This window comes from Heterodontus francisci, chromosome 26 (assembly GCF_036365525.1).
Source record: "Heterodontus francisci isolate sHetFra1 chromosome 26, sHetFra1.hap1, whole genome shotgun sequence".
NCBI classification, from domain to species: Eukaryota; Metazoa; Chordata; class Chondrichthyes; order Heterodontiformes; family Heterodontidae; genus Heterodontus; species Heterodontus francisci.
Genome location: NC_090396.1, coordinates 18,623,438 through 18,635,798, shown reverse-complemented (window position 1 = coordinate 18,635,798; position 12,361 = coordinate 18,623,438). Strand labels below are relative to the sequence as shown.

The following is a 12,361-nucleotide window of genomic DNA, read 5'->3' as shown; positions in this document are numbered from 1 at the left end:
TCCAGACAAGATTCTGAAAGGGCTTGATAGGGTAGAAGCTGAGAGATTGTTCCCACTGGTTAGGGAATCTAGAACACGGGGACACTGTCTCAGGATTAGGGTCAATCATTCAGGACTGAAATGCGGAGAAATTACTACAGTCAAAAGATTGTGAATCTTTGGAATTCTCCAACCCAGAGTGTTGGGGATGATCCATCATTGTCTACATTCAAGGCTGGGATAGAGAGAGTTTTGGTCTCGCAGGGAATAAAGGGATATGGGGAGCAGGCAGGAAAGTGGAATCGAAGCTCAAGATCAGCCATGATCGTATTGAATGGTGGAGCAGGCTCGATGGGTCATATGGTCTACTTCTGCTCCTATTCATTGTTTTGTGCTCTTCTTTGAAATAGTGCCCTGGAATCTTTTACACCCACCTGAGAGGACAGACGGGGCAACAGCTTAACATTTCAAACAGTGTAGCACTCCTTCAGCACTGCATTGGAGTGCCAGCCAAGATTTTGGGCTCAGGTGTTGGGAGTGGGACCTGAAACCCCAACTTTCCGACTAAGGCAAGAGTGCTGTCCACTGAGCCAGGATGCCTACGCAGTAAAACTTTGGTTAATGTTCTTAGAAACATATACATAAGCTGAGATCCATATAAACAGGCATGTGCGGACACAGCAACACACATGGTAATAAGCAGAGCTGAAATACTGCATTAGTCAAGGAAATGCAGCCTCTGAACCAACTTTACTTTTTCAATAGCGGCAGTCTCTTTTCCCGAGAAGTTAATCGGTGTTCGGATCCGACGCTCTTGGGCCGGGACAGCGGGAGCGGGGGTCGCTTTGGCTTCTTGTTCCATCTGCGAACTTTCTTGTAGATCAACCCCCTCCTCCACCACCACTTCCCCCCTCCCCTGGGATTGGGGACGGGAGGCGGATACCAATCGTCACCGTCAGTGAGGAAGCCGAGTTAATGTCGTCTTGGTAACGAGTCAATGAGACAACTGGAAGCTTTAAAGAGCTGGATAGTCAGCAGAAAAAGGGGGAGAGGGAGAGAGGCAGCGGAGCCTCACTCAGCACCAGGCAGCCCAGTGACAGCGCCTCTCGTCCTCGTCTCTCCAAACGTGTCTTGTCTTGGAAGGCTAGGGCTTGGAGGAAGGATTGAAAGTGATCTGGAAGATGAATATGAGCCAGAGCTGGAATTCCTCCCAGGTCTGGGAGCTGAGACCCGGGAGTATCATCGTGCCTATGGTCTTCTGTCTGATCTTCTTGCTCGGCACGGTCGGGAACAGCCTGGTTTTGGCTGTCCTGCTTCGGAACGGCCAGATGAACAGTAACACCACCAACCTCTTCATCCTCAACCTGGGGGTGGCCGACCTCTGCTTCATCCTCTGCTGTGTGCCCTTCCAGGCCACCATCTACACCTTGGACTGCTGGGTCTTCGGCTCCTTCATGTGCAAGGCGGTTCACTTCTTCATCTACCTCACGGTGTATGCTAGCAGCTTCACCCTGGCCGCCGTCTCAGTGGACAGGTGAGTCCGGCAGGAAGGAGCGATTGGTGGTGGGGTGGTGCAAGAGAAAGCACCCAGCTAACTAGGGCAGGGACTGGGACAGGGGTTGGGGCAGCCCCCTGTACTGGATAAGGATTGGCTCTAACTTTCAGGAACAGCCTCTCAGATCAGTGTCAAGTTTTTCGAAGTTGCAGAAACTTTTGGGCAGTTGTTAATTGCCCTATTGGGCAATTGGAAGGAGACTGGACTGGGACTTGGTCTGGGGCACTCAGCTAGATTTGGCACTGGGACCACAAGTTGGGACCTGGGCAAGCAGCCAGTGACAGGACCGAAATAAAAACAAGAAATGCTGGAACCACTCAGCAGGTCTGGCAGCATCTGTGAAAAGAGAAGCAGAGTTAACGTTTCGGGTCAGTGACCCTTCTTCGGAACTGTCTCTTTTCACAGATGCTGCCATACCTGCTGAGTGGTTCCAGCATTTCTTGTTTTTATTTCAGATTTCCAGCATCCGCAGTATTTTGCTTTTATTTTAGTGACAGGACCGGGCTGGGCAGCCAGCTAAATTCGTTCTTGTCCAATTGCAGAAGTCATGGTTAGATTTCTCTTTCTGGCTGGTTACCCTACACCTAATTCTCTTTGTGAATTGTTATCCAGGTCTGAAGTCGGTTGGGCCAATTGACCTTGGCTGCTTAGCGTCCATGTAGCTGGTTGACCTGAGCCAGTTGTCTGTCATAGAGTAATTTATGGCTCAGAAGGAGGCCATTCCACCCATCGAATCCATGCCGGCTCGCCACAGGGCGATGCGGTCAAACTGACTGCACGGCTCGATCGCCGCATCTCTCAACGTCTACACACCTGTGTGTGTGGAGCTGGTTGACTTGGGTCAGTTTTGTGTGTGTGTGGAGCTGGTTGACCTGGGCCAGTTATGTGTGTGGAGCTGGTTGACTTGGGCCAGTTTTGTGTGTGTGGAGCTGGTTGACCTGGGCCAGTTGTGTGTGTGGAGCTGGTTGACTTGGGCCAGTTTTGTGTGTGTGGAGCTGGTTGACTTGGGTCAGTTTTGTGTGTGTGGAGCTGGTTGACTTGGGTCAATTTTGTGTGTGTGTGGAGCTGGTTGACTTGGGTCAGTTTTGTGTGTGTGTGGAGCTGGTTGACTTGGGTCAATTTTGTGTGTGTGTGGAGCTGGTTGACTTGGGTCAGTTTTGTGTGTGTGGAGCTGGTTGACTTGGGTCAATTTTGTGTGTGTGTGGAGCTGGTTGACTTGGGTCAGTTTTGTGTGTGTGGAGCTGGTTGACTTGGGTCAGTTTTGCGTGTGTGTGGAGCTGGTTGACCTGGGCCAGTTTTGTGTGTGTGTGGAGCTGGTTGACCTGGGCCAGTTTTGTGTGTGTGGAGTTGGTTGACTTGGGCCAGTTTTGTGTGTGTGGAGCTGGTTGACTTGGGTCAGTTTTGTGTGTGTGGAGCTGGTTGACTTGGGCCAGTTTTGTGTGTGTGTGGAGCTGGTTGACTTGGGTCAGTTTTGTGTGTGTGGAGCTGGTTGACTTGGGTCAGTTTTGTGTGTGTGGAGCTGGTTGACTTGGGTCAGTTTTGTGTGTGTGGAGCTGGTTGACTTGGGCCAGTTTTGTGTGTGTGGAGTTGGTTGACTTGGGCCAGTTTTGTGTGTGTGGAGCTGGTTGACCTGGGCCAGTTTTGTGTGTGTGGAGCTGGTTGACTTGGGCCAGTTTTGTGTGTGTGTGGAGCTGGTTGGCTTGGGTCAGTTTTGTGTGTGTGGAGCTGGTTGACTTGGGCCAGTTTTGTGTGTGTGGAGCTCGTTGACCTGGGCCAGTTTTGTGTGTGTGTGGAGTTGGTTGACTGGGTCAGTTTTGTGTGTGTTTGGAACTGGTTGACCTGGGTCAGTTTTGTATGTGTGGAGTTGGTTGACTGGGTCAGTTTTGTGTGTGTTTGGAACTGGTTGACCTGGGTCAGTTTTGTGTGTGTGGAGCTGGTTGACCTAGGCCAGTTTTGTGTGTGTGGAGCTGGTTGACCTGGGCCAGTTTTGTGTGTGTGGAGCTGGTTGACTGGGTCAGTTTTGTGTGTGTGGAGTTGGTTGACTGGGTCAGTTTTGTGTGTGTGGAGCTGGTTGACTGGGTCAGTTTTGTGTGTGTGTGGAGCTGGTTGACTTGGGCCAGTTTTGTGTGTGTGGAGCTGGTTGACCTGGGTCAGTTTTGTGTGTGTGGAGCTGGTTGACCTAGGCCAGTTTTGTGTGTGTGGAGCTGGTTGACCTGGGCCAGTTTTGTGTGTGTGGAGCTGGTTGACTTGGGTCAGTTTTGTGTGTGTGCGGAGCTGGTTGACCTGGGCCAGTTTTGTGTATGTGGAGCTGGTTGACTTGGGTCAGTTTTGTGTGTGTGTGGAACTGGTTGACTTGGGTCAGTTTTGTGTGTGTGGAGCTGGTTGACTTGGGTCAGTTTTGTGTGTGTGTGGAACTGGTTGACTTGGGTCAGTTTTGTGTGTGTGGAACTGGTTGACTTGGGTCAGTTTTGAGTGTGTGTGGAACTGGTTGACTTGGGTCAGTTTTGTGTGTGTGGAGCTGGTTGACCTGGGTCAGTTTTGTGTGTGTGGAGCTGGTTGACTTGGGTCAGTTTTGTGTGTGTGTGTGGAGCTGGTTGACTTGGGTCAGTTTTGTGTGTGTGGAGCTGGTTGACCTGGGCCAGTTTTGTGTGTGTGTGGAGCTGGTTGACTTGGGTCAGTTTTGTGTGTGTGTGGAGCTGGTTGACTTGGGTCAGTTTTGTGTGTGTGGAGCTGGTTGACCTGGGCCAGTTTTGTGTGTGTGGAGCTGGTTGACTTGGGTCAGTTTTGTGTGTGTGGAGCTGGTTGACTTGGGTCAGTTTTGTGTGTGTGGAGCTGGTTGACTTGGGCCAGTTTTGTGTGTGTGGAGCTGGTTGACCTGGGCCAGTTTTGTGTGTGTGGAGCTGGTTGACCTGGGCCAGTTTTGTGTGTGTGGAGTTGGTTGACTTGGGTCAGTTTTGTGTGTGTGGAGCTGGTTGACCTGGGCCAGTTTTGTGTGTGTGGAGCTGGTTGACTTGGGTCAGTTTTGTGTGTATGGAGCTGGTTCACTTGGGTCAGTTTTGTGTGTGTGCAGAGCTGGTTCACTTGGGTCAGTTTTGTGTGTGTATGGAGCTGGTTCACTTGGGTCAGTTTTGTGTGTGTGCAGAGCTGGTTCACTTGGGCCAGTTTTGTGTGTGTGCGGAGCTGGTTCACTTGGGCCAGTTTTGTGTGTGTGTGGAGCTGGTTGACCTGGGCCAGTTTTGTGTGTGTGGAGCTGGTTCACTTGGGTCAGTTTTGTGTGTGTATGGAGCTGGTTCACTTGGGTCAGTTTTGTGTGTGTGCAGAGCTGGTTCACTTGGGCCAGTTTTGTGTGTGTGCGGAGCTGGTTCACTTGGGCCAGTTTTGTGTGTGTGTGGAGCTGGTTGACCTGGGCCAGTTTTGTGTGTGTGGAGCTGGTTCACTTGGGTCAGTTTTGTGTGTGTATGGAGCTGATTCACTTGGGTCAGTTTTGTGTGTGTGGAGCTGGTTGACTGGGTCAGTTTTGTGTGTGTGTGGAGTTGGTTGACTGGACCAGTTTTGTGTGTGTATGGAGCTGGTTGACTGGACCAGTTTTGTGTGTGTGTGGAGCTGGTTCACTTGGGTCAGTTTTGTGTGTGTGTGGAGCTGGTTCACTTGGGTCAGTTTTGTGTGTGTGTGGAGCTGGTTGACCTGGGCCAGTTTTGTGTGTGTATGGAGCTGGTTGACTGGGCCAGTTTTGTGTGTGTGGAGCTGGTTGACTGGGTCAGTTTTGTGTGTGTGTGGAGCTGGTTGACTGGACCAGTTTTGTGTGTGTGTGGAGCTGGTTCACTTGGGTCAGTTTTGTGTGTGTGTGGAGCTGGTTCACTTGGGTCAGTTTTGTGTGTGTGTGGAGCTGGTTCACTTGGGTCAGTTTTGTGTGTGTGTGGAGCTGGTTCACTTGGGTCAGTTTTGTGTGTGTGCGGAGCTGGTTCACTTGGGCCAGTTTTGTGTGTGTATGGAGCTGGTTGACCTGGGCCAGTTTTGTGTGTGTATGGAGCTGCTTGACCTGGGCCAGTTTTGTGTGTGTATGGAGCTGGTTGACCTGGGCCAGTTTTGTGTGTGTATGGAGCTGGTTGACCTGGGCCAGTTTTGTGTGTGTATGGAGCTGGTTGACTGGGCCAGTTTTGTGTGTGTGTGGAGCTGGTTGACCTGGGCCAGTTTTGTGTGTGTGGAGCAGGTTGACCTGGGCCAGTTGTGTGTGTGGAGCAGGTTGACCTGGGCCAGTTGTGTGTGTGGAGCTGATTGACCTGGGCCAGTTGTGTGTGTGGAGCAGGTTGACCTGGGCCAGTTGTGTGTGTGGAGCTGGTTGACTGGGCCAGTTTTGTGTGTGTGTGGAGTTGGTTTACTGGGCCAGTTGTGTGTGTGTGGAGCAGGTTGACCTGGGCCAGTTGTGTGTGTGGAGCAGGTTGACCTGGGCCAGTTGTGTGTGTGGAGCTGGTTGACCTGGGCCAGTTTTGTGTGTGTGGAGCTGGTTGACTTGGGTCAGTTTTGTGTGTGTGGAGCTGGTTGACCTGGGCCAGTTGTGTGGGAACCTGGTTGTCTAGATGACATCGCTGTCCTGCCCCTGGTTCTCTGTTCTCAGTGACAGGTATCCGAGCTGTGGGTATTTGCCTGCCGCCCGTCACTGTACTCTGGCTGTTTGTCTTCAAATCCGTTTCACACAACAAACTCAGAACCAGACTAGGAGAATAAACTGTATAAAAGTCGCCTCGTGACAACTGTTAACACATTTAAGAACTTTGAACAAGTCGGATGCGAGTCTCACTGTCTCATCCGTTTTATACCTGTGGAAAAAGGATCCGCGGTTCATTTGCGCCGAGATCCATCTGTATTGATAAAAGAAAACAAATCTGTTTGCACGAGTATTTTTGGAGACTAACAGTTAAGTAGCTACATTCTGCAGTATCTTTCATCACCTCTATAACGCCCAGCTTATTAGTTCGGAGAATCAGTGGAAAACTGAAGGATGAAACTATTTCAGTCATTTCACCGAGACAACGACCCGGAATGGCAGAGATAGCGTTATTATCAGTTCTAGAAATAACGCTTTCAATAACAGCTCAGTCTAAATGCAGACCTCCCTGCATAAAGGGAAGAGCATTGAGATAGCGATATAGAGAGCAACTGCTGCTGTGCTATTGATGATGTGGGAGCAAATGTATTTGCAGAATGTGACAGCGCATTTTAAATACAGATGTAAGAAGAGGCGGTATGAAAATAGCTTGGTATGCACAGATGTTGAGAGTGCGGTAGAAGTCGAGGTTTGTGCATAGGTTGAGTAGAGTTGCCCGTTATGCTGGGCGATTTGGTCTCGAAGTTCCTTGTCGGTCAGTGCAGCTGTTCCGGCGCCAAATGTACAAAAACCAGAATTTATACAGCGCAGGCAGCAGGTGAGAGAGATGCCCAATGTGGATTGATAGTGGGTTTCAGCAGATGTTAGTCAGTTTGTTGGTCTTTGTTGAACAGTAATTGAAAATAAGTCAGGTCGAGTTTCATATGTTGTACTGATCAGTGGGCTTGCCGAATGTTAGGTTGTCGCTAAGGCTGTTGTTGGGTGCAATTTGGGTTCATGTTGGGTAGAAATTGCACAGACAGAAGAATATAAAAGGGAGGGGCAATAACAGAGAAATGGGATTAGATAAGATAGTTCAATTTTATGGATACAGGCATGATGGGCTAAATAAACACTGTCATTTTTTTAATTCTGTAAAATGGTGAGGAACCACCAGTTGCAGATGAAGCGAAGCTTATAAAAAAGCAATTAAAGGAATGTTTGAGAGTTGAGTGCAGTTTGTGCAGTGTTTGGGTGTTGAGTGTGGTTTGTGGTGTATTTGGCAGTTTGCAGTTTGTGGAGAATTTGGGTGTTGAGTGTAGTTTGTGGAGTGTTTGGGTGTTGAGTGTAGTTTGTGGATTGTTTTGGTGTTGAGTGCAGTTTGTGGAGAGTTTGGGTATTCAGTGCAGTTGGTGGAGTGTTTGGGTGTTTGTAGTTTGTGGAGTGTTTGGATGTTGAGTGCAGTTTGTGGACTGTTTGGGTGTTGAGTGTAGTTTGTGGAGAGTTTGGGTGTTGAGTGTAGTTTGTGGATTGTTTTGGTGTTGAGTGCAGTTTCTGGACTGTTTTGGTGTTGAGTGCAGTTTGTGGAGAGTTTGGGCATTCAGTGCAGTTTGTGGAGTGTTTGGGTGTTGAGTGCAGTTTGTGGACTGTTTGGGTGTTGAGTGTAGTTTGTGGAGAGTTTGGGTGTTGAGTGCAGTTTGTGGAGTGTTTGGGTGTAGAGTGTAGTTTGTGGATTGTTTTGGTGTTGAGTGCAGTTTGTTGACTGTTTTGGTGTTGAGTGCAGTTTGTGGACTGTTTTGGTGTTGAGTGCAGTTTGTGGAGAGTTTGGGTGTTGAGTCCAGTTTGTGGAGTGTTTGGGTGTTGAGTGTAGTTTGTGGAGAGTTTGGGTGTTGAGTCCAGTTTGTGGAGTGTTTGGGTGTTGAGTGTAGTTTGTGGAGAGTTTGGGTGTTGAGTGTAGTTTGTGGATTGTTTTGGTGTTGAGTGCAGTTTGTGGACTGTTTTGGTGTTGAGTGCAGTTTGTGGAGAGTTTGGGTATTCAGTGCAGTTTGTGGAGTGTATGGGTGTTTGTAGTTTGTAGAGTGTTTGGGTGTTGAGTGCAGTTTGTGGACTGTTTGGGTGTTGAGTGTAGTTTGTGGAGAGTTTGGGTGTTGAGTGCAGTTTGTGGAGTGTTTGGGTGTTGAGTGTAGTTTGTGGATTGTTTTGGTGTTGAGTGTAGTTTGTGGAGAGTTTGGGTGTTGAGTGCAGTTTGTGGAGAGTTTGGGCGTTGAGTGTAGTTTGCGCAGTTTTTGGGTGTTGAGTGTAGTTTGTGGAGAGTTTGGGTATTGAGTGCAGTTTGTGGAGTGTTTGCGCGTTGAGTGCAGTTTGTGCAGTGTTTGGGTGTTGAGTGTGGTTTGTGGTGTGTTTGGCAGTTTGTAGTTTGTGGAGAATTTGGGTGTTGAGTGTAGTTTGTGGAGTGTTTGGGTGTTGAGTGTAGTTTGTGGATTGTTTTGGTGTTGAGTGCAGTTTGTGGAGAGTTTGGGTATTCAGTGCAGTTTGTGGAGTGTTTGGGTGTTTGTAGTTTGTGGAGTGTTTGGATGTTGAGTGCAGTTTGTGGACTGTTTGGGTGTTGAGTGTAGTTTGTGGAGAGTTTGGGTGTTGAGTGTAGTTTGTGGATTGTTTTGGTGTTGAGTGCAGTTTCTGGACTGTTTTGGTGTTGAGTGCAGTTTGTGGAGAGTTTGGGCATTCAGTGCAGTTTGTGGAGTGTTTGGGTGTTGAGTGCAGTTTGTGGACTGTTTGGGTGTTGAGTGTAGTTTGTGGAGAGTTTGGGTGTTGAGTGCAGTTTGTGGAGTGTTTGGGTGTAGAGTGTAGTTTGTGGATTGTTTTGGTGTTGAGTGCAGTTTGTTGACTGTTTTGGTGTTGAGTGCAGTTTGTGGACTGTTTTGGTGTTGAGTGCAGTTTGTGGAGAGTTTGGGTGTTGAGTCCAGTTTGTGGAGTGTTTGGGTGTTGAGTGTAGTTTGTGGAGAGTTTGGGTGTTGAGTCCAGTTTGTGGAGTGTTTGGGTGTTGAGTGTAGTTTGTGGAGAGTTTGGGTGTTGAGTGTAGTTTGTGGATTGTTTTGGTGTTGAGTGCAGTTTGTGGACTGTTTTGGTGTTGAGTGCAGTTTGTGGAGAGTTTGGGTATTCAGTGCAGTTTGTGGAGTGTATGGGTGTTTGTAGTTTGTAGAGTGTTTGGGTGTTGAGTGCAGTTTGTGGACTGTTTGGGTGTTGAGTGTAGTTTGTGGAGAGTTTGGGTGTTGAGTGCAGTTTGTGGAGTGTTTGGGTGTTGAGTGTAGTTTGTGGATTGTTTTGGTGTTGAGTGTAGTTTGTGGAGAGTTTGGGTGTTGAGTGCAGTTTGTGGAGTGTTTGGGCGTTGAGTGTAGTTTGCGCAGTTTTTGGGTGTTGAGTGTAGTTTGTGGAGAGTTTGGGTATTGAGTGCAGTTTGTGGAGTGTTTGGGCGTTGAGTGCAGTTTGTGCAGTGTTTGGGTGTTGAGTGTGGTTTGTGGTGTGTTTGGCAGTTTGTAGTTTGTGGAGAATTTGGGTGTTGAGTGTAGTTTGTGGAGTGTTTGGGTGTTGAGTGTAGTTTGTGGATTGTTTTGGTGTTGAGTGCAGTTTGTGGAGAGTTTGGGTATTCAGTGCAGTTTGTGGAGTGTTTGGGTGTTTGTAGTTTGTGGAGTGTTTGGGTGTTGAGTGCAGTTTGTGGACTGTTTGGGTGTTGAGTGTAGTTTGTGGAGAGTTTGGGTGTTGAGTGCAGTTTGTGGAGTGTTTGGATGTTGAGTGTAGTTTGTGGATTGTTTTGGTGTTGAGTGTAGTTTGTGGAGAGTTTGGGTGTTGAGTGCAGTTTGTGGAGTGTTTGGGTGTTGAGTGCAGTTTGCGCAGTTTTTGGGTGTTGAGTGTAGTTTGTGGAGAGTTTGGGTATTGAGTGCAGTTTGTGGCGTGTTTGGGTGTTGAGTGCAGTTTGTGGACTCTTTGGGTGTTGAGTGTAGTTTGTGGAGAGTTTGGGTGTTGAGTGCAGTTTGTGGAGGGTTTGGGTGTTGAGTGTAGTTTGTGGATTGTTTTGGTGTTGAGTGCAGTTTGTGGACTGTTTTGGTGTTGAGTGCAGTTTGTTGACTGTTTTGGTGTTGAGTGCACTTTGTGGACTGTTTTGGTGTTGAGTGCAGTTTGTGGAGAGTTTGGGTATTCAGTGCAGTTTGTGGAGTGTTTGGGTGTTGAGTGCAGTTTGTGGAGAGTTTGGGTGTTGAGTGCAGTTTGTGGAGAATTTGGGTGCATGGATTTGTGGAGAGTTTGGGCGTTGAGTGCAGTTTGTGTACTGTTTGGGTGTTGAGTGTAGTTTGTGGAGAGTTTGGGTGTTGAGTGCAGTTTGTGGGGTGTTTGGGCGTTGTTGAGTGTAGTTTGCGCAGTTTTTGGGTGTTGAGTGTAGTTTGTGGAGATTTTGGGTGTTGAGTGCAGTTTGTGGAGTGTTTGGGTGTTGAGTGCAGTTTGTGGACTGATTGGGTTTTGAGTGTAGTTTGTGGAGAGTTTGGGTGTTGAGTGCAGTTTGTGGAGGGTTTGGATGTTGAGTGTAGTTTGTGGATTGTTTTGGTGTTGAGTGCAGTTTGTGGACTGTTTTGGTGTTGCGTGCTGTTTGTGGACTGTTTTGGTGTTGAGTGCAGTTTGTGGAGAGTTTGGGTATTCAGTGCAATTTGTGGAGTGTTTGGGTGTTTGGAGTTTGTGGAGTGTTTGGGTGTTGAGTGCAGTTTGTGGACTGTTTGGGTTTTGAATGTAATTTGTGGAGAGTTTGGGTGTTGAGTGCAGTTTGTGGAGTGTTTGGGTGTTGAGTGTCGTTTGTGGAGAGTTTGGGTATTGAGTGTAGTTTGTGGATTGTTTTGGTGTTGAGTGCAGTTTGTGGACTGTTTTGGTGTTGAGTGCAGTTTGTGGAATGTTTTGGTGTTGAGTGCAGTTTGTGGAGAGTTTGGGTATTCAGTGCAGTTTGTGGAGTGTTTGGGTGTTTGTAGTTTGTGGAGTGTTTGGGTGTTGAGTGCAGTTTGTGGAGTGTTTGGGTGTTGAGTGTAGTTTGTGGAGAGTTTGGGTATTGAGTGCAGTTTGTGGAGTGTTTGTGTGTTGAGTGTAGTTTGTGGATTGTTTTGGTGTTGAGTGTAGTTTGTGGAGAGTTTGGGTGTTGAGTGCAGTTTGTGGAGTGTTTGGGTGTTGCGTGCAGTTTGCGCAGTTTTTGGGTGTTGAGTGTAGTTTGTGGAGAGTTTGGGTATTGAGTGCAGTTTGTGGCGTGTTTGGGTGTTGAGTGCAGTTTGTGGACTCTTTGGGTGTTGAGTGTAGTTTGTGGAGAGTTTGGGTGTTGAGTGCAGTTTGTGGAGGGTTTGGGTGTTGAGTGTAGTTTGTGGATTGTTTTGGTGTTGAGTGCAGTTTCTGGACTGTTTTGGTGTTGAGTGCAGTTTGTGGACTGTTTTGGTGTTGAGTGCAGTTTGTGGAGAGTTTGGGTATTCAGTGCAGTTTGTGGAGTGTTTGGGTGTTTGGAGTTTGTGGAGTGTTTGGGTGTTGAGTGCGGTTTGTGGACTGTTTGGGTTTTGAGTGTAGGTTGTGGAGAGTTTGGGTGTTGAGTGCAGTTTGTGGAGTGTTTGGGTGTAGAGTGTAGTTTGTGGATTGTTTTGGTGTTGAGTGCAGTTTGTTGACTGTTTTGGTGTTGAGTGCACTTTGTGGACTGTTTTGGTGTTGAGTGCAGTTTGTGGAGAGTTTGGGTATTCAGTGCAGTTTGTGGAGTGTTTGGGTGTTGAGTGCAGTTTGTGTAGAGTTTGGGTGTTGAGTGCAGTTTGTGGAGAATTTGGGTGCATGGATTTGTGGAGAATTTGGGCGTTGAGTGCAGTTTGTGTACTGTTTGGGTGTTGAGTGTAGTTTGTGGAGAGTTTGGGTGTTGAGTGCAGTTTGTGGAGTGTTTGGGCGTTGTTGAGTGTAGTTTGCGCAGTTTTTGGGTGTTGAATGTAGTTTGTGGAGAGTTTGGGTGTTGAGTGCAGTTTGTGGAGTGTTTGGGTGTTGAGTGCAGTTTGTGGACTGATTGGGTGTTGAATGCAGTTTGTGGAGAGTTTGGGTGTTGAGTGCAGTTTGTGGAGTGTTTGGGTGTTGAGTGTAGTTTGTGGAGAGTTTGGGTGTTGAGTGTAGTTTGTGGATTGTTTTGGTGTTGAGTGCAGTTTGTGGACTGTTTTGGTGTTGAGTGCAGTTTGTGGAGAGTTTGGGTATTC

The 12,361-nt window shown here is 48.0% G+C and overlaps 1 protein-coding gene across 1 annotated transcript in view; it reads left to right on the top strand.

The window, feature by feature from the left end:
* Window positions 1–1,160: 1,160 nt before the first annotated feature.
* Window positions 1,161–12,361, top strand: part of LOC137384534 (galanin receptor 2b-like) — a 278,815-nt gene continuing 267,614 nt past the window's right edge. The window contains exon 1 of the mRNA XM_068058675.1: window positions 1,161–1,513. Coding sequence (XP_067914776.1) covers window positions 1,161–1,513 — 353 coding nt within the window. The remainder of the gene's footprint in view (window positions 1,514–12,361) is intronic.